General features: G+C 36.3%; 1 protein-coding gene across 4 annotated transcripts in view; it reads right to left on the reverse strand.

Moving 5' to 3' along the window:
- Nucleotides 1-22,539, reverse strand: part of PHIP (PHIP subunit of CUL4-Ring ligase complex) — a 108,852-nt gene that overhangs the window by 45,614 nt on the left and 40,699 nt on the right. For all 4 annotated transcript variants that reach the window (XR_013181262.1, XM_077174853.1, XM_077174852.1 and 1 more), the window contains exons 15-17: nt 22,339-22,473; nt 7,053-7,181; nt 1,810-2,035 (exon numbers count right to left, since the gene is read on the reverse strand). Coding sequence is in view for 3 of the 4 variants with exons in the window: in XM_077174853.1 (XP_077030968.1) it covers nt 1,810-2,035; nt 7,053-7,181; nt 22,339-22,473 (490 nt within the window). In the remaining variant the exon portion in view is untranslated. The remainder of the gene's footprint in view (nt 1-1,809; nt 2,036-7,052; nt 7,182-22,338; nt 22,474-22,539) is intronic.

Consider the following 22,539-nt stretch of genomic DNA (forward strand, 5'->3'; position numbering starts at 1 on the left):
AAGTCAACTTCCCTAAAGCAGCAGAACCTTGGAATAATAGAAAGAGCTCTGGTATAACTACAGCTGGATGTTTTCTGAGTCAGGTAAGTGAGACACTAATTTGCCAATCTCATGAGCAGACATACTGTCTACTGAGAACAATGGGAAATAATACTAATAACCCAAGAATGATCTTAAACAAGGAAACTGCTATCTAAACAAAATGAATGTCTTTATGTATCTAGCCTGTGAGACAATGCCTTAGCAAGAAACAGCAAGTGGTTTCTTTTTAAATGAAATAATGAAGACACTGGTGTATACTTGATTTTTTCAAAACATCTGGTTTAAAGGAGCTCCATGTTCATCAAGGCAGTAAATCAAGTATGACTATCTGAATTCCCCCTACTCTTAGAAATCCCTACAGAAAACATAACAAGAAATAAATGGTCAGTGCTCTGAGTGAGATGCATCAAACCCCACAACAGAGCTTCAGAAAGAAAAGGAACTTTCTTAGTGGAAGGGAACATATAAACTATATAAATGTTGTTTAGGTCTGCATACAACTGCATTGTTGCTATATTGTAAAAAGGTAGAAAAATGTCTTGTGTCTGTCCACCACCTGTCAAGCTGATGGATGGCTCTCTGCTATTAAACAAAATGCTATGGACATCATCTTCCTTTAGACATTCATGTGTCATGCAGACAGACCACTAAATTTAGTTTTGGGTCTGTGTGTAGAGTCTAACTTGTTTCAAGATACATTGAAGAATGTGCCCAGGACATTTTGAAATTTGGAGAATTTCACAATGCAATGGATTCACACTTTAACTGTAACAATGAAATAAAGTCACATCCTTCCCTAAAAATCAAATTTTGTTTCATAAGCCACTAAGAAATTTACATTCACCAGGAAGGATATTTTCCTTCTTACAGTTGCATCTCAAGTAACATTTCTTCTTGTAATTTTGGAGGAAATATGGAAATCCTCCCCTAAAAATGCTTAAATATTCACTGCCCTGTAATCCTGAGAACTACAAATAAGGATAAAGAGATTTTTTGGTAAAAACACTCTCAGTTACCCTTCCTGGAATGTCTGACACACCACAGGTTTAAGTATCATGAACATATAAACTACAATTTATAGGAATAGTCAGTTTTCATATATTTTCAAAAATATCCAAATAGTTAACAATGCTTATTTTGAAAACATTTAAAGCTACTTTCACCAGTCACCAGTTTGCTTATTCATACTAATATCAAATTTGTAACATGTAAGTAGGCATTATTTTTCTATCCCTACCCATGTGAAACACTTTTAGGCAGTTTCCAACAGCCAGCCATTGGCCCAACATATGCATGTTCTTCTCATGTCATGTGCATGAGAATAAAACTTACAAGGAACTTCCTACATTTTGTATCTTTTCTTTTTAAAGTCTTCAGTTCTTTAACCATATCACTGAAGCTTAAGAGATGTTCTTGTAAGTGTTACCTTTTCTAACTGATCTGTGGAAGATCAGTCTGTTTCCTAGGTTATCTAAAGGAAATCTTATCCCAAAGAGATAACTGAGAGCTCACACAACATTATACATTGCTCCAGCAACGAAACAAACTCCAAGCTAACTGGTGTTGTAGCATCAACAAATGCCAACTTGATTGCTGACAATACTGTAAATGAAATTGTCACAAGCAACCAGTGCCAAAGGCATTGCAATTCTTCCACACTACATGAACTACTATGCCCATAAATGAAGAAAAAGGACAAAGTGAAAGTGTAGAACAACTGAAGGTAACTAGATAGACTACTGGTCAGTGAAGTGAAATTTTCCATACCTGAAGATGTCACTCCCATCTGAGGAATAAGCTGTTCCTCCCTGCAGTTCTCACGACCAGGAACTAGTCTTTGATACCTTGCAGGATGAGGGTTGCCATCCACATCAACCAAAAATGGGGGAGGCATAAGGTGTGGAGCCTGCTGTGTCTGTTCATCCAGGACAAAGTTGTTGGCATCACGGATAAGGGGCCGATAATCACTATGAAAGAACATCTGATCTGCTATCTGTAAACAAAGTCATTTTGTAATTTTTTTAAAGAACCTATTACAAAAGCATACAGAAGAGAACTGCCAAAATTATTTTTAACAGTGGTACTCATGGTCAGTTTTGCAAAAAACAGGGCTATAAGCTGATGTGTTTATTTCAGTTTAAAGGGGAAAATTTAATGATTCCATTATTATTTTGTTTCAAAGTACTCTTTTCTATATAACACTGCAAAGGGAATAATCCACATGTTTGAGGGTGGGAAGCATTTAAATAATAGGGGAATGGGGTAATATTTAACTACTAGAAGACATCTGAGCAAATACAGCATTAATGTATTAGTTTATAAATTTTCTTCCACAGTCTGAATATATGAATAAATTTTCTGATAATAAAAAATTGTGTCACAGACTTATGAGATATGGTGCAGGCAGAAGACTAGGAAAAATATTTATTGCATGAGGGCATTGCCAAATATTTTAATATCATCAAAATATATATATCCTTACTATAATGCTAGATATCAGAAAAAGTTTCAGTTGATAAAATAAAGCCAAACTAAAAACTGAATTTCTCACTTTATTTCTTCAAAATAAAAACTGAAGTTTTCTTTTTTATTTCTGTCCAACTGCTCCTAATTTATTATAGATGACTTTCCACAGACCCTCAAGACTGAAGAGTATTTTTGTCCAATTAAATATCAAAAGATGTATGCTCCATCCCTTGCCGGTACAGGTATTTCAGTATTGAGCAATAAGAAAGATATTGAAGTAAAAGGAGAAAAAAAAAATGAATAGGAGAGAAATTGATGCATATACTACACGTCCCAGGACCACCTACTGGCAAGCAAACTTTGTGGCAGCTCATGCATTCAGTTGAACTAAATGAACAAGTGAAAATCAAATCATAAAATCATCATTCACACAAATTAAGATTTCCAGTGCAGTATGAAAACAATTAAATGATTGCCTCAATGCATAGAGATCTCAAAAAATCTTGTCTTTGGAGCATGGAGAGAGGAATGCCCAAGTTGTCATAGAACATCCTCTAATTTCTGGAGAGTATGCTCTATCATGACCAATCCATAACATGGTTTCCAGTAATTTGTTAAGTAGAAATTAGTAAGGCAGAGATCATAGCAGCTACTCAGAGGTCTGGTCTCTCAATGATAAATGTCTCCCACCCTGGAAGCAAGAAGACCAGGAACAAAGATGACAACAAACATTTGTCAATTACAACATCAGAAAGTGCATCCATATGATATAGATTTTAAAAAAAGAACTGGGAAAAAATCAGAGATATCATGGGCTCTAGACCTCACAAAAACTCAGAAAAATAACAACAGGAAGAAATTTGCAAGATACAAAGAAAGATGCAATGGAAAATAATTCATTTCAGAGATTTAAAAGACTACTGTTACAAAATACATGTGGACAAGGTGATAACCCACTACAGTAAAAAAGTTGACTGGATGAAATCTTGCTGCCAGATTCTTTGTTAACAGAGGCTGAATGACAAAGATAAAAGTGCTTTCATGTGTCTGACTGAGAGAATCAAGGCCTGATGAACACCTTTGTTTCTTCATCTCACAATAGCTCAATATGATAGAGACAGGGGTCCCCTAGGAGGATTCACAATGTCTGTGAAAATCATAATAGAATATGCATTACGTACACCTAGTATAAGTCTTCCTACTAAGTACTTCCCACACTGAGAAAAAAAGAGTTTTAAATGGCAAGGTCATACAACCTTTGAGTTTTATTATGTTGTGTCTTGGCTGTACAGTCTAGTCTGCATCCCAAGTTTTGTGAGCAAAGGGAAGACCTGGTACAAGATCACAAGGGACTTTGTTGCTTTTACACTTCTGTGCACCCTATATTGCAATCAAGTATAAAAGGGAGACTAAATAACAATTTTCTACTCCATAAGATAATGTGGCATTTCTTGGAGAACACAGGCTCAGAACAACTCTCAGGTAGAATATCCCTACTGGAAGCCAGGAAAATGTCTTATCCTGAGAAAAATAGGAAGAATTAGACATTCCATCAGAAAACCAGCCAGAAGTATTAACAATGAGACTTATTTGTTTATATACTATCAGATATCAAATTCATGACAATAAGATGGTATCACATCACCATTTGCATGAGAGTCTTCTTTTTATATGACTTCACAAACCCAGCTTGGGAATGAGCACAAAAGCTTTCCACAAGCTCTGAGCTCTATAGATATATTCTCTTCCAATCACACATTCAGAATGCTCAGTTTCTAAAAATGGGCACAGTTACACAAAGAGGTTTTTCCTAGTACTGCACCAATCCACTGTACAGGAACTGTCAACTTGCAGCTCACAGTGCTGTGGTTTGGGCAGTCTGCAGGAACAAATGCCTTAGAAAGCTCAGAGATCAGGTTCCCCAGGAAAAGTGGCCATGGCAACAAGCCTGCCAGTTCAAAAAGCATTTGGACAATGCACTCAGGCACGTGATGTGCTTTGTGCAGAGCTAGGAGTTGGTCTTGATCCTAGTGGGTCCCTTCCAACTCAGAATATTCTATGACTTAAAATCAAGAGAATAGTATCTTACACTCTAGAACTCCTAGTCACTCATGGACAAGTTTCCACCTAATCAAGAACTTCTGAAGTGCACATGCCCTGCTGACAGTGAACTTGGCTCAACTCTGGTGATGACACACTCAGATTTCAGCTGAGATTGGCTCAAACAACCCAGGACAAGCAGCACATGTATTCTTTTTATTTTCCCCCACAAAAGAATTACTTCACAAAATCATCCAAAAAACTCCAAAAAAACCCATAAACCCCAAACAAAAACCAACACCCCACCCCATTCCCCTTCATTGTGGCCAAGATCACACCACAGGGGAAAGAAAGCCTCGACATTGGCTCCAGTCAACTAGGAAATGTATCTGAACATAGAAAAATAAGAGCTTGTTCTCTCAGTAGAATTAGCACCATCTCAGCTATAACCACTGTCAATTCCAAAATGCAGGAATACAGGACAGGTTGCAACGCTTCTTTCTTCCATAAAATTCATTTCCCCAGAGAAATGGGAAACACTTTAAAGACCAAAAAATGCATATCCTACCAGATCATAGTCTGAAAAGATGTCTGAAACCCTCCCCAGTATCTGAGGGGAGAAAGACAGAAAAAAAACCCCGCCATCTCCAGCACCTACCTACCTGTAGTAACATTTTCCCATAAATCAGGACAAAAACAGAGGTGATGAAACCACACATGGAAGACACCAGACACTTCCAAGCTGAGTTTTCTGTGAGTGGAAGACTGAGATTAAAGTGGTAACAAATAAGTCCTATTTGCTCCCATTTCTGCTATGATGAAGCATGCCAAGAGTAACATTGGCACAGCAACCAGGTAGACAATTATTTTAAATCATTCAATAAGTGAAAAGTTTAAAACAATCTTTTTTCAGGGGCAGCAGCAAAAACCCCAAGAGAGCCAAGGGTCTGTAGAATTCCAGCAGGGAGAAGTAACTTCATTCATTCTACAAACACATTAAATCTTTCACAGGTAAATACTCAAATAGCAGCATAAAGGAAAATTTTGGTCTATCATAGCAAAGACCAAAAGACTCACAGTTTCAATTTAATTTCCAGCATTTCAAAGTAGCAGAGAACTAAATTCTTCCAAAACAATTGGAGAGAAAAAGAAACCTGAAACAATCCATAGATATGGTAAGAAAAATGTTCCTATTACAACAGGCTTTTAAATCTAGGACAGTAAGAATCCTGAAACACAAAGAAAACTATCTGATCAACCTGATTTTCCCTGCTTGTGATGTCTTTACTTATTTGTTTTATTTGGAATGGAAGGGGAAGTGCACAGATAGTAATAACTGAGGGATAGCAACAGCAGCTTAGTAGTGAGGAATTCAAATCATACTTGAGAAACAAGGAGAAAAAATAAATCTCCAAATGCAAATCCTTCTGTAAGACTACAGAAAGAAATCCAGTAGCTTACAAGATAAAGACTAAAATTCCTTTTGCACTCCCTCCTCAGGTCCCTCTGTACTGCTGTTCACCAAAATGCTTTCAAAACCTGCCTAAGCCCAAAGATCCAAAGCAGGAGGCAAGATCCAAAAAACAGCACCTCCCCAACAGCATTCAAGTGTCAGCTACCAGAAGCAGAGATGAAAATGGAGCAGATAGGTCTACTTAAGTCCTAGGAAAAGGGAGAAGAGACACACCTCATTTCTTTCCTGGGTGGTAAATGAAGAACCAAGAACCTGTGAACACTCCAAACCTGTATGGTTCCCAGAGCACGTTCCTCCACAAAGGAAAATAAACAACACCACATATCTTTACAGTCATGAGGGTCTGTGGCAAGACACCCACACTCAGAATACACAATGTAGACTACTAGAATAGACATTAGATAATAGACATTAGAATAAAGATATAATATTTAAATCACACTAATGGTGGAATACTGCTGTGCAAGCACAAAGGTATCCATGATGGTACTTCATTAGCAGACATAAAATTGCACCACTAAAACATAGCACGTTTTTTGTAAATAATTCTCTCATAAGCTATGCAATATTTAAATACAGATAGCAGGAACTAGTTCTATTACACACCTATTTCTTGGGCTTAGTTAGGAAGCAGAAAAAAAAATTCAAGTAGAATGTGTAACTATTATCAGTTCCACTGTAGCTTATTCCCATTATCCATGTCAAACCATTAGTAGATATTTGTAACTTTGTCACTTAAGAGAGTAGACAGTGACTGGTTAATTTTGAATTCTGGTTTTAAATTATCATTATTATTATTATTGCTATTATTTTGAACTTCCCACGTAAACAGTAGCTTAACAGAATGTTTCTATAATTTAAAAAAAAGACAGTGAAAGAAATCTCATTGTCAACAACAGGCATCCAAAACATCCCATATTAATGGCTCAAAATTGTGTCAAGACATGCCTTCTTGAAATGAAGCTCTAAAGAAGTTTGTACAAATGCATTCAACACAGACAAACATTTTGGTTTACATTTTGCACTGTACCTTGTCATATTTGCTACTGGAACCAAAGCCAAAAATCAGAAGGTGACCGTGAGAATCAGTACATGCAAAATGCTGTCCATCAGGAGAGCACTTGCAGTCAAAAACTGCACCATGTCCTTGTCCTTCAATCTGAAATACATCAACATACAAAATAATTAACAGAAATTAATAATTTTCAATTACGATTCTCAAAACTGTGGTGCTGATATTGAAACTTATTATAAAATCTGTATGACAGTATACTGCTAGATGGAAGTTACTTTAAAACGAAGCTTACTTTTTTAGCTATTCACTTTTCAGTGAATTTTGCAATAATGCTCATGAAAGATTCCAAATTGATAGCAGTAGAAACTGACAGACTTTATCCACAAAGCAGGCACAGTATAGGAAGTGAAAATAAAAGCTTCCCCTTGAACGTCCTGCTAATGAGCCTAACCAGAGAGCTGGGCCCAGTTCAGGGCTTAGTCACTACACCCTTTCCATCCTCTGCCTTCTTGCTAAGCTACCCCAGCAGCAGTGGCTGCTGCGGGGTGTTCCACAACACCTGCCCCCTGGAAAACGCACTGACATAGACAACCCACATTACACAGCTTAGCAACTACCTGCTTCTGCAATTCCTACTCCTAATTTATTGGAGTGGGGAAGGAGTAAATTTGCGTAAAAACTCCACCTTTTATAGGAGAACTGCAAAGATTTTAAAAAAGGAATTTTTACCTGATACTCATTTTCTGTTTTCCAGTTCCATTAAGCCAGAACAAATGGGTTTTTGTTTTTCCCTGCAACCTGTCAATCAAGCAGAGGTGACCAATCACCACTCTGAATTTTCATGTCTTCAGCACCTCTTCAGAAAGCCCCTTTCTATTCTCCCCAGCAAAGCACTTTTGCATTTTCTTTAAAGAGACACCAAACAAAATTCTTTCCCTAACTGTGGCACGCCTATATATTGCCAGGAAAGGGGGAAAAAAACAAAACAAAACAAAAAACAGTGATATTCAGCCTTCAGACAGTAACTCTGTGCACTTCTCAGCACCTTCCAGAGGCCATCAGCATTATTTTAAAAAGTTAACAAAGCCTCAAAAATCCTGTGAGATACGTACTGTTTTCACTCTCTTACAGGCTGAGACAAAGGCAAGAATTCTAAATCTTTTCCCCATAGTCTTACAACACATCCACGCCCCTGCACATCCCCCCAGTGAGAGAGGCTGCTACATCTATTGCTTTCAGGTCTTTCTCACTACAGGTAATTTCCCTAAAAGTCAAATGAGTTTCTGGACTAGCGAAAGAGGAACATAAACCAATGCAAGTCTTATGTTCTATTTTGCCCATTATTCCAGAAGAAATGAACAGAAATCTTACAGAAAGGGATGGAAAATAAAAACAGAACTTCAAGTGACACTAACATCACAGCAGTCAGGAATGCAGAATTAATTTAGTCTAAGCAAGATCCAACTACCACAGCAAAGTTACAACTTTGTGCTGCTTTTTGCATATAGAAAGCTCACTGTATTAAAGGGAGACAGTCTGGGAAAGCAGGTGGAAAGCAGACAGAATTTCACCACAATAAGTTTTGCAGAAACACAGTTCGAAATTGGAAAAGAAATTTTATACGTAGAGATTTCTGTTCCCTTACCCTTCCTCCAACAAAGGAAACATCAGTATCAAGCTTCCTAATGTTGAAGTCCTTCATAAATAGAATTTCATGGTTCAACCTAAGTTTTTACTACCTTTTGTTTTACAAGGAAAACAATGCATGTTATGAGAAGAACTATTTGCTAACCATGGTGAGGGGAAAAATTATAAACAGAAGGAAAAAAAATCCAACTACTAAGATGAGGGGTTTTTTAATCCTTTCCATCAAGAAATCATTTGGATAGACCATTTTCAAGAAACCTTTGGAAATTAGAGTGTTAATCAGAAAACATTCCCTTCTTATGTAAAGAATAGTGTTCTACTATTTGGGGACAAGTGCAGTGCAAATAGTTTTAATCTAAACGTGCCCAGAATTTGGTTTTAAAAAGTGCTTCCAGAAAGGGCAACTCCAAGACCTTTCAGCACAAACCTTCAAGTCTGAAGTACAAATACTTGGAAATAAAGATTCTTATAGGAACAAAAACTACCATTGAGGATAACCTTCCAAGATATAATTACTATTCTAAATTAAAGAACAAAGTCAACCAGAGTGACCAGAGAACCAAATTCTACCCAGTAGAATTTTCTTTCCAATAAAACTATTTCAGGATTAATAAGTGACAACTTACAATAGATTTTTTTTTCCATAATAAAGCTAATATAGTCATTTGAAATGGAAACTAAACATTAAGTTACAAAAAGGGAAGCTGTAGTAAATCAGTGAAGCTGTTACTTCAGCAGGCTAGATAAAGAATTTCAGCAAGAAGGAAGCTGCCTTTCCCTGTCCATCTCCTTTAAATCAAAGATGCAAGAACTACGTAAAGACTGTATCCCAAGAAGATTTAGAGTGCTTATTCTGTCTTGAACCTTCCCCTGCTGCATAAAAAGATATCAATTGTGAAGGGAAGAGACTGCTCAGGAGTGCAGAAAAAGCACTGGTTAATTAAGAGCTGTCATAGAATCACAGAATTATGTGAGTTGGAAAAGACCCTTAAGATCACAAAGTTCCAACTCCCTGCCATGGGCAGGGACAGCTTCTAGCCCAGGTTGCTCAGAGCTCCATTGAACCTGGCCTGGAACACTGCCAGGGATGGGGAGCCCCCAGTTTCTCTTACATCCTGTTCCAGTGCTTCAACAAAGGCTGTGTCACAACAAAAGGCTGTGAAAAGTGAACAAGACACTCCTGGTAGCAAAGCAGGTAGCAAGGACTTTTTAGCTAAACAGGGAAGAACCAGTGATGCTATACAATGAGGATTAAGTAAAGATTATTTTTTGTTTTAGTTCCAAGAATGAAGAGTCCAGTTTGCCCATATTTTCACTAGCAAGGAAACATGTGGACATTGGTATATCCAGAAGGGAGGAAAGATAATGATATAAGAGAATGAAAAAGGGAAGACTTTTCCTCTCAGTTTTGAGGAAAGATTATTGTTTGCCCCAAACCAGGGAGAATAGAGCTGTCAAGCTTGTACACAAAGTAATGTCTTAAATGCCTAAAAATTATTTGTTGTATGAAAACAGAATAATAACACTTACATAGCAAGCTCAGTAATAAGCCTTTTTGACTTGTTATCAATAGACAGTATGAAATAGCTAAACCCTACTTTTCAAGAAGAGTATAAGACATGGAAGAAGACATGGAAGAAAAAGTTAAAAATTCAAGTAAGATGAAAAATTAATAGAGAGTACCAGAGAAATTTAGGAGACTTTCTTCAGAAAAATAACTAATTTTTTAATGCCAAGAAAATATAACTCATTCAACCTAGCTAGATTTCAAAGGCATGACACTTCAACTTGATTCAAATGATTATGATTAGTAGGAGAAATGCAGAGTAGGCAAACTTTATAAAGCAAGGTTAACAGTAACTGATTTTGGAAAGACATGCAGAGCTAAAAGGATGTTATTGCTAAAATTTCTCAAGTTAGGCCTTTCTGTTACTGACTAAATAAAAACTAAGAGCCCTTTGATGAAATGAACATTAGTGAATCATCCACTGAGAACAAATTTGGGACAGCATAAATGATATCAACTGAAGCAATGAAAAGCCAACAGGACAAAATGCAAAAGAGCATGAACCTAATAAGATAATTAGAAATAACTTACTAGCACATTTACTGCCAGAAAAAAAATAATGAAACTCAGTCTACATAAAGTAACACTACACATTTCTATAAAATCTTCCACTACGAGTCACCAGCACAGTTTAAAAAAACAAATAAAAATCAGTGAATTAAAACCTCTACTAGCCTGAGGTAGAATCCATCCTTCATGTTAAGGAACTGAGGCAATTAGTTGGAAATGCAGGGAAAAAGATCACTGTGTATTCTTTGCAATACATTACATATAACGCAGCAACAAAATGAAAACTGCAATTCTAAACCAGACCAGAAGTGCATCCAGAAAAGAAAGTGCATATGTGCTAGACAAATAGACAATGCTAAGAACAAAATCTTCCAAAGCAGTACACATTTTTTCCTTCCCATGTTCAAGATGAATAAATTCTAAGAGGAACAGCTGCAGAGTCACTCATCATGATAACACAAAATCTAAGAGCTCAGCTTCTTTATAAGAACACTAAGGAGAGAGGACTATTTTGTATGACTGTACTAAAAGACTTTCAGCAGGAAGAGAACTACTATACTAAGACCTTAAAGAGGATGAGAACTTCTCTACTTATATGCATAGGAACAAATGAATATAAGTTACAAGCAACATCCAAACTTGAAAATTGAAATTCAGATTCTAACAAAAACAATGGTATGCTAGAACAAATTTCTGAAACTAGCAAAGAAAGCAGCACTAACTATTATTAAAATCTGTTTTATAAATGATGAAGCTACATCATAACTGCTCAAGTCAAACGAGCCTCCAAGTATCTGGAAGTTCCTTTGTAGGTTTGTGCTCTCCTTTGCTTTAAGGAAAAATCTTCAGTCACAACATGCTTCCATAAGCCAAAAATTATCTACAGGCTTTCTGCAAAGTTAAAGGAGGTTGCTACTCATTTGGAGGAGTGGAAAGCAGACTTACTTTTTAAGCCAGTTTATAAAAATTTTTAATTAATTTTTTTTAAAAATTAAAAAAAAAAAAAAAAAAAAAAAAAAAAAAAAAAAAACCAGCAGATCTTCTACACTGCTCCCAGAGCAGTAACAAGAGATGAAATGGTAGAAAGAAGACAAGGAATAATTAAATTCAGAGTAACATATTTACTAAAAATGTTTCTATCCTCCTACCAGCCAAGTCAGTTATTTATTCAGGAATGCTGCATGTGTCTTGAAAAATAAATCTATCAGTTAAAAGGTCTGATATGTCACCCACCCTGTGGATGCCTGAAGTATATAAAGGCTATATATATATCTATATATATATATATCTATATATATCTATATATCTATATCTATCTATACATATATATATACATACATGTATTTAAATTATTTACAGCTTTTTTTTGTTATTGTTAAATATTTTTCTTACTATACATCCTGCAAACCTAGTACTGGCTTCTTCTATTTGAACTACTAGAGCATTATGCTGGTTTTGTTCTGCAGAGTCGGTTTCTCAGGATGTGCTCTTATGTGCTATTCAAAGGTGGAACCTCTCAAAAATTTCAAACCATTACAGAAGGACTGTAGACAAACTGATTCAAAATAATGCATCCATAACCTTACTTAGGTTATTCTGTATTTCACATAACTACAAAACCTGATTTAAAAATACAATCCTACATAATTCCACTGAAAGTGAAAGCCTTTATGAAAGCCATAACATAAGAAATATTGTTTTCACACCTCTAGTTCCCACTGGAAGTTACATTGTTCATATAAGCAAAAGTCATGTCTTTCAGACATTAGTCAAAAAAAAATCACCTTGTGTGACAGAAAATCCACACACAGAGCATTCTGCTGAGGTGCTCTAAATGGAACCTGATCTTTCACACTGTTCTTTAGACAAGGACTTCCAATCTTTTGGTAGATCATTCAGCCTAAAATTAATCAAGTAGCTGCTAACAAAGACCTAGAAAGGCCTGATAGGTTTAAAGGAAAGAAAACAATATTGTAAGTGATATGATAATGCTATCATGGCTTTAGAGTTTGCCAGTTCGCATTGAAAGTAGAAGTAGAATTAGAAAATAAGAAACCACATCACACAGATCGGTGGAAGATCAGACTTCAGAAGATGGGGCAGGAAAAACATTAAGGTACACAGACATAAGTAGCCATAGCATAGGAACTGCCTGCAATGAAGTGTCCACTTAAAGCTAAAAATAAAGGACAGTTAACAACCAGCTCTCTGAAGGAGCAAGAGCACACAGAAAAATCCAATTGCAACTCAGTGGTCTCTGCTTGATTGACAACTTGCAGGAAGAAACCCTTTTAACCTGAATCAGTTAATGCCATAACACTGACAGTAAATTCTAAACAAAACAAGGATTAAACTGCACTAAAACATTAAAACAGTCATTAACAGGAAATGTGTGTGCCCAAATTCACAAAAACTAGAAATGCATTCCTACTACAACCTCCATGGGTTTTCTAATATTTTTGACTGATTTATATAAAAAACATAAAATGGGTAAAGAGGGCAGAGAGACTGAGCAAGTAGACAACCAACACATTACTGCATCAAGACAGTCTGATTCTTCAACTGTACTGCAGACCATCCATTAATAGGATCAAAATTACACCCTCCACAATTTCCATTGTAGAAATCAGGAAAATTCTTGCAGCTGCTTCAACTTGACCTTTTTATGACCAAGTTCTGTACATGATGACTTCTGTCACTGCTTCTGCTAATAACCCCAAATAAATATAAAACATATCCAAAGCTCTCAAAAGCTAAGTGTTTCTATTAAAATTCTTCAAAAGATACATTGTTTAAAAGTTGGAGAAAATGTATAAGCTTAAAAAAGAATCATGCAATGCAACTACCATACATCCTAGAAAAGTAATTAAGAATTTGGAAAGAAACGCATGGAACCAGGAATAGCACCAGACAACTTTACATTAGACAATTGGTTTGCTACAGACTTGGGGACAAAACACTTGGACATTATCTTCAGCCATCTTATTCCTTAATTTCTGTATAGCCATAACTTTCAACCTTAATATCATTGTGTGAGATGATTTTAGGGTTGAGGGTATTTTTAAGTTTGTGTGTTTTGGTTGGGTATTTTTAAATACATAATATATAAATAATATTAAAAATTTATCTCCATTTACACACATTTACTTGTATCTGTCTAGGAAAAGGCATATATTCACCATGGTAACTTCACATAGTGAATGTAAAACAAAATTAGCATGAATGTACTCACTTGCTTCAAAGTTTTCTCACTGGATGCATGGCAATACGCATTTTCAGTTTCAAAAACAAGTTTAATGTTTTAAATACAATTATTGCTTTTTAAATTATGCATCACCCCATTTCCTGATTTTATGCCAGCATATCTAAGTATAATCTGTTTCACTACTACATCATTTTAAATAAAAGCAGCATTTAGAGAGATACAACTATAATCTTCACATAACCAGATAAGCATAACCTTACAAGGTAGGTTAGTATCTGCTTGCTGATTCTACTGCTCCAATTGTTTTCAAAGGCAATCAAATGAAATAAAGGAATTTCAGAGATCACCTTCCAAACAACCTTATCATATCCACTTTTTTTTTCTTCAGCCCAAGGCTTCTCAACAAAGAAGCAATCTGAAAAAGAAAACTAAGGACCAATACAAGTCAGGGTTTTTTCTTTACTATAGCAAAGTCATAAGAACTTGGGTCTTAACTTCAAGATTGGCCAGAAAATCAAGAGATCTAAAAATAAGTTTGTGAGTATATTCTCTCAATCATAGGAAAGCACTCTTGACTGTATAAGAAGTTTGAATGCAGTCAAATGAAAGCTACCACAGCAGAGCTAAAAGTAAATAAGGTTTTAATGAGTGGTCCTGCACCATTCCAAGATCCTTCCAATACACCTTTTCTTCTACCTAACTTTTGCAGTGGTAACTGTTAGAAATATAGTCATGTTGTAACCCTTAAAGTGAAAAAGCAGATCTTGGAGTCTTATCTTCAAGTAACACACAGAGGTCTCCCAGCAAAGTAAATCTTTTGTTCTTCACAAACAGTACTTCAGGAATAACCAGACATAACCACCATAGCTTTTCAAAAGCTTCTAGTAAAGTTTATTTACACAACTGTCTCACTTCATGGACCTGACATTGATGCATAGACGTTCAAAATTTAATTTACAATTAGGTGATTTTTAACATACCAATATTTAACCCTTTCACTAAAAATTAAATAGCACTTAGAGAGCCATAACACATGTTGGTTTGAAAACTACATAAACAAGCTGTGGTAAATTTTCCCCTTTGGGGAATTTTCTCTAGGATTTGTGGTAAAACAATTACATTAAGTCAGTCATGCTAAATACCTGGTCCTCATGTCTTGCTAAGAAATCCTGCTTTCTCAACCACAGCTCAGTATTTTCATCTTTCTGATAACAAGCACTGAACCATCATATTTGAGACTACATTAGGGAAGCCAACTCAACCTATGAGTCAAGTTGGTAAGACAGGATAAGACATTCAAATTTTACAATTCTATAGTTGAAAGTAGGCGATGTTTGTATTTTATAATTCTATAACTAAAACGTTTGTAGAGTCAGTAACAATTTCACCCTGCTGCAAAGCTCTGAGCTTTTTTTTTTAATTTGGTTTGGGTTTTTTATTGGCTTGGGTTTTTTCCCCTAAGGATTATTAACTTCTGCAGTACTTTTCCAACTCCAACCAAGAACATAAGCAAAAAATCAGCCCTCCAAGTTTGCTAGGTCTGATAAAGTAGCTTATACCTGTTGCACTGTATGTTCAACAATAGTTCATATTTAAGTTCTTGAAAGAGTTTTTCAGTACCAAGAACTTTAGAGCTGCTATTCCCTATTAATACAGTTGTTAAAGAGAATGACTACATTTAAGTTTTGATGTGATAACATAATGCCAAGTCATATAACTTTATCTTGCTGAAATGATCTGTAACTATTTACATAAGGTTCCAGTAATATGTTCTTTCATCCTTTCAGAAATAAAAGTTTCCTCTCCATTTCTCTTTTAGTTGTCATGATTTTAATTAAGAAGAAAAAAAAATCCAAAAAAGAAACACATCTTTGTTAATGGAGTTAAATCCAGGTTTATCCTAAAATATTAAGTAATTTCCTTCTGGGCTGACAATTATAAATGAAGTTGGACAAAATAATGTGCTGCAAAATTTACATGGAAATTGCAAGTGCAAAACTTTAACTCATTAGAAAACTGTCACATTTCAATTCAGCTGCTTACATTGTATCTGTTTTAATTTGGTTTTTGACACATATAGGAGAAACTATGCTCATCACACTAACCAAATCTTTGAACAAGCTATTAAACCTTTTTAAGTAAACACAAAAGTGTGTAAATTCTTACTTTGCTTTAAAAATGTTCATATTTAAGGTTTAGGTTTCATAACCTGTTAAAAATTAAAGCATATTATAAAGAACACATGTAAATCACATGTCACAAGCTTTCTAGTTCTGTACACAATGTCTATTTACATAAAATGTAACTAATGCATTTTAAATGAAAGTGTGGGACCATTCATCATGAGCTTCTAATAGAGCACTGCCTAGAAATGAAGAAAACAGCTAGAATTCTGATACAGAGACTTAGAACAAAATATGCCCCAGTTAAATAAAAAAATTAAAAATAACTATTTTTTTCCCTAGGACCTAGGACGAGAAGCCTCATCCTACCTTACACCAACTACAGCTACCAAAGACATTGTTGTCCTTCTAAGTCTCAGTGAAAGAGCATACCTTAGCTCCAGGATCAGAGTCTTTCAGAAACAGCCAAGAAACAGAACTGTGGCCTGTATCTTCTCCAGTAGCAATGCAACAAGCACATCAGCCTGTCCCTCAGGCCTTGCCATTTTAAAGGTTTATTTTGTATTATTTCAATTTCCTGACCATTTCCATAAAGCTGGGACAAAGGGCATAAGAATGACAAATACCAATTCAAGCACTAAGAATTACACTGCTGGTTTTGAACTACCAATATGGTTTCCAGGGCAAGCAGAATTTACTAAGTGGAGAGTAAGCATTTACACAGAGGAGAACAGTGGTGTTTCTGGGGGAGATTAAAGCTTTTCTTTCACAAATCTAACTGAGTTACTTGTCATTTCAAAGGAAGCTGAAAATGGGAAAGGCAAAGAGCAGGTTCAGTTAGAATTTTTCTTTTTCTTCCTTCTCCTCCAAAAGAATCAGAAGGTTGCTTCAAATGACCAGTTTGGAGTTCAAATTATAATGCATTTCTGAAACACCCTTGGTATTTCTATATGCTCTCATGAAATGTGCTTTGGCATTTAGAAAAAGACTCATCGTATAATTCTCAACAGTTAGAAATATACACACTGTGATGTGTAAGTGTCAAAGGCTAAGGTGGCTTAGCCTTTCAGCAACTCAGATAGTCACAAAGGTAGGGGGATTTTGAAGTACTTGGATCTGTGAATTTAATACCAAATTGTAAAAAAAAAATCGTTTCATATCGGTATTTCAAAGCATTCCTCACAGTACAATGAAAGAGCTACGGCCATCTTAGCCCTGAGTTCCAAGGGAGCTCCAGAACTACCACCCAGAGCGTGTTAAGGATACCCTCACACAAACACTGCTCAGAAAGACTCTCTTAGCACTAAGGTAATGTCACAAGAATCAGTCCAGACAAACACTTCACAACTGGCAACACATTAAGACTACAAATAAGCAAAAGGCTGACCTTGACAGGCTGTCAGGCACACAGGAGGCACCCAAGACACACATATGTCAGACATAAGAAGGCTGACTGCTGGCTACAGCTGAGCCTGCCTTCTCAAAGAAGCCACTCACAATGAGAGTCAATCAAGTAAGACAGGAGAACACCTAGCCATAAAAGATCTTTTGTGGTTGGTTCTCTTCGGGTATTTTTTTTTAAATCTCTTGTCCAGAATATTTTTTTTTTCTTTAAAGGCTTCAATATTCCCACCTGATTAATTTTTACATTACACAAAAACTTCTTAAACATCATAAGGCTTGTCTTTATCAAAACACAGGCTTCCTGTTTCAGTAATTGCAATGCCTACCTACAGAATCTGCCTAGTCAGGTATCAGATTCAGGTAAAGCAATGACATTCAAAGCCACAGTAAGAATTCCAATATTCTATAGTGACAAAAATTTTAAAAATGCCTGTTCTCCCCTAATCTTTCATTCTTGCTACTGTAGTACAGCCTTCATACTTTCAAAAACATTCTTTAAAGTAGTAGGAGTCACCATATGTTCCTGCAACTGTTCATAAATCTATGCTATAAACCAAATTATTCTTTTAAAAAATTTTTAAAAAACAACCTAAAGAAAAAAAGAAAACAAAACAAAACAAAAAAAACCCAAACAAAAAACAACAAAACAAAACAAAACCAAGCCCAATCCCAAGCAAATATAAAAAGATAAAGAACAGAACTACAGACTTGTACATATCCTAAAATCTTTTAGGAAACTTCTCTCAATATTCTTTCCCAAGGCAGCCTACTCATGGGACAAGAACTATCAGGAGAAACCTATACTCCAAGGCCCCAGACAAAATGCTTTTTGCAAGCAGTCTGAGTAAACAGAGCCATCCCAAGAGGTACTTAGAGGAAAGTGTGCTTAAGTGAAACTGCCTAAGTAACAATCAAGGGCAGCACCATAACACCACAAACATATTTAGAGTCACACTCAAGGAACACCAATACCTAATGTCTAAATTATAATACCAACAAAAACCCAATCACCAAACCAAAGACCTCTGCATCCACCTAACATTACCAGACATCTCCATTTAGATCTGAAATATTTTGTCCCTGTAGGGTTTTTTGCCTTCATGTGTTCTCAGCATTGAGAGACTTCTGTCTGAAGCCTAAGGGCTAAGCTGCAGCATACATCAAGTGTCAACCCTGGAATTTCTAACAAACCAACAGTGTCAGATCTACTAGGAAGTAACTTAGTGGGAACACCTGAAAGAAAATAAATGCTATGACAAGAACTGAGTGGTGTACACTTCCTATTTTTGATCTGATGGAACAGGAATCCTGCAAATACCAAAGCTTGCCTGAAGGCAAAGAATTTCCACCACTTTCTAATTTACCTAGAATGATTTGCATACCCAAGAAAACTAGCCAGTACCTAATACACAGGCTACAGGTTCAGTTCTCTCCATAGTAGCATAATTTGGGAAAATTGGGAAGAAGTCCTGTCTAGGGCATTTACAGCCAAGATGCTTTCCTGAGTAAGCAGATGTTGAATTGAGTGCTTTACTACTGAGGATGCAACAGAATCTAGGTCTTCCGTTTCCTGACTCCAACAGCCAAGGTTATCCAAAAAAATGAGTGCCACTTGCTCCTGTAGGCTCCTTTAGGAAAGCAAGGACCTCCCTCAGTTGTTGGAAACATGCCTTACCACTCAAGGGATGCAGATGCCTCACTGCAGCTTTGAGTAAGGGACTGCATTTCAAAGATATCTTTATGTACATTATCATGCAGCTGCTTTCACCAGACAGCCTACCATTTAGTGTATTTTTTCCCCTTGATCATCCACGAAGACACCTACAGCTCATACATTCTTCAGCAAAATAAACTACAATTTAAACATTTACAAGAGTCTGCACTGCTCTTGTGTAGCAACAGCACTGTTTTTGTGAAATACATAAACTCTGAAACAGTTGGCTAAAGGAACCACTTAAGAATTATTACCCTGTTTCTTCAGAATGCTTCTTTGTACCTGGGAAATACTGCAGATAAAACTGCCCTACTATTGCACCAAGAGCACATTCTTCATTAGCAGCTGTATTAAGTCAGGCCTGGTGTGAATATGACATAGGCCAAAAACCAAACACCTGTATTTACATATGCAATTTAAAGCCATCTCATCATCTTGCTAAATGTCAAAATTGCCTAAAATGCTTTAACCATCTCACACTCTTGATATTTCTATGACAAATTGCACTCTCTGGCATATTGAAAACACCCCTGAGTGTAGGGGACTCAAACCACTGAATTAAACCAGTTCTGAATGTCCATGGACTCCAACACCAAGTTATGCAATATTTACACAACTAGACCAAATGAAATGAAGACTACAGGTGAAAACATGAAATATATAAAGCATATATATACTTACTGAGAGTACCCCATGTGACAGTATGGGGTGACTGTTAATGATAAAGACCAAAATCTGGCAAAGAGACCAAAGATGCTTCAAACAGACCAAAGATGCTTCAAATTAACCACAATTATGACAATTAATTTAATAGCAAATCTTCAGTTTAAAAACCTGGGAAAAGATGTTCTGCAGGACCACCAGAGTCACCTAGTGGGATCAAATTGCAACCAGCAAGGAACAAATAAATGGAGGAATCAAAGTTTAAGTTAAATACAAAACAAACAGTATATTTGGTTACTATGATTTTCTTTGCACTTTCATTTTCACTGACTGGATAAAAGAATTAAGATTGACACTGCTTGCATCCCTTGGTGTTTTGTTTCCTTTTTGGTTTTTTGTTTTGTATTTTGGGTTTGTTTTTTTTTTTTTAATTTTTGGGGGATTTTGTTTGTTTGTTTGTTTAGGTTCTTTCATGTTGACAAGGAAGGTATTTGGGGCAGGGTGGAAAGTAATTTTAAAAAACCCAAGTTTTGCCACAAGGCTTCAGATGTACAAAGCAATTAATCCAGGATAGATGGACTGGACCAACATTAAGCTAACAGTCAACTATGATTTTGTTAATTCAACCGACTCCCCCAAGTTCTGCAACATTTTTTAAGGAACTTTTATTATGAGAAAATCATTAAGTGCTACTTCTGGTACCACAGATCAGGCAATGACAATGAGAGATTTTTCATTTGCCATTTAGGAAACAGAGGACTGGCAGCTCTGTATGAATTCATTTACCTCACTGTTGCAAACCAGAGCACTTAAATTTTGCAGCTCTGCAGAGGTGACTGCACAATGTCCTCTGCCTGCCGCCCATCACCTAAGAAAACCTGTAATTTCCACCCATGTCTTTTAAAGCATCGAACACAGTGGTGAAATATTAAGCCCATAGAGAGATGCCTCTCTTGCATACCTGGCTCATACAGTCCAATTCCTTGGTTTGAGATGAACTGATTGTCAGGTTTACAATTCCCCTCACCTCACACAGCAGGCAGACTTTCTCATATTAGTTTCTAGCATAAAACACAGATTACTAGCTGCTGAGATCTTCTGATTGTCTACAAATTTCTCTAACTCCAAAGATATTAAAATGTATGTGACTACTACCTTTTTAGGTGCTCATGTTGCATGGCATTCTTGACACAAATATTTCAGTGTTTTGGGGGCTGCTTAATATCACAGGCACCAGTAATTTAGACTCTGATAGCTCTTAAATGGACTTGGTTTAAAAAGAGCAGATTAGCTCAGCTTTCATGGAGTTTAGGTCAGAATAGTCTATCGTATATCCATTGTAAGTAGAACTGGAAATGCAAGCTAACCATGAAATGAGAACATACACCTCAACTGGCAACAGCGAATAGCACCAAGTAATGAAGATGCATGCTCATAGCTCCAATATGATTGTCTTGGATCCTTCATAAACACAGTTACAGAAATCACTGCAGAGAGAACACTCCTCAACCCAGGCCATTACTGAAGGAATCTAGGTTGCACTCTCTGATTAAGACTGGCTGAATTTTCTCTGAGACCTTATGAACCCAACTGTAATGCACATCTCAAAACCCTTCTTTAGGTTCAGTGACCTTCCTGGCTTGAGTTCATTTCCAAATGTCCCTTATCTTTTTGTGAATATATCTATCATAGGTCTCTTCTGCAGACGATTTTCTTTATGCTGTTCTCCACAACTGCCATTCCACTACAGCTGAAGCCCATCTGCCTATTCTCAAGCATTCCAAATTATTGTGGATATTCTACAAAGGCTTTTGCAATTCTGTCCATGAGGCAAAGTCTGAATTGCACAACACATCATCACCTTTTTGAGGAAAAAGGTATGTACAAGGACCCACTTAATGTCAAGAAACAGATGAAAACACCTATTGCATTCATCTTGCAGGAGAATTAGTCTAGTGCAGAACAGACCAAATTTGAAACCTGCCTGTGGGGGAGTCTACACAGAAAGACTGACAGTATTCCAACCAACAGACCAAGGCAACTTACAACAACCTTGTATGAGATCAGGAGATTCCTGAACAGCTTTAGCCAGATTAAGAATTAGTAATGCAAAAATAAACCAAGTTCCACCTTGGCTCCCCAGGCAGGAAAAAAGCACAAAAGGAGGGTCTTTGTCACCCTGTCTCTTACACATGATCTCTGACAATGTAACTAACATTCCAATTTTGAGTGGATCAAGCATACAAAAATAAAACACTATGAAATACAGCCAAAGAAACAATTTTTAGCATTTTACAGATTTACTCTTTGCCCCACTGAACTGAAAAGGAATTTCTCGTGACTTCACCAGATGCAGGATCTTGCTCTATACATAAATCATACTTCAAGATGGCCTACATAAAAATGTACTAAAAGCAGAAGGTTTAAAATGATTGCTTTGGCATATCTGTATAAAGCACAATAATTACCATGTTGAAGTAAGACCGGATTTTGACCCCTCTTGCCAAATCCCAAACTATGACATTTCCATCATGTCCAGCAGAGAAGAGAACTCTTGGATCAAATGGGTGAGGTTCAAGCACAAACACTTCATCTTCATGTCCCTGAAAACAAAGACACAGCAGAATGAAAAAGAGTATTGTCTCAAATATTACCCAAGGACTCAACAT

This window comes from Agelaius phoeniceus, chromosome 3 (genome assembly GCF_051311805.1).
Source record: "Agelaius phoeniceus isolate bAgePho1 chromosome 3, bAgePho1.hap1, whole genome shotgun sequence".
NCBI lineage: Eukaryota > Metazoa > Chordata > Aves > Passeriformes > Icteridae > Agelaius > Agelaius phoeniceus.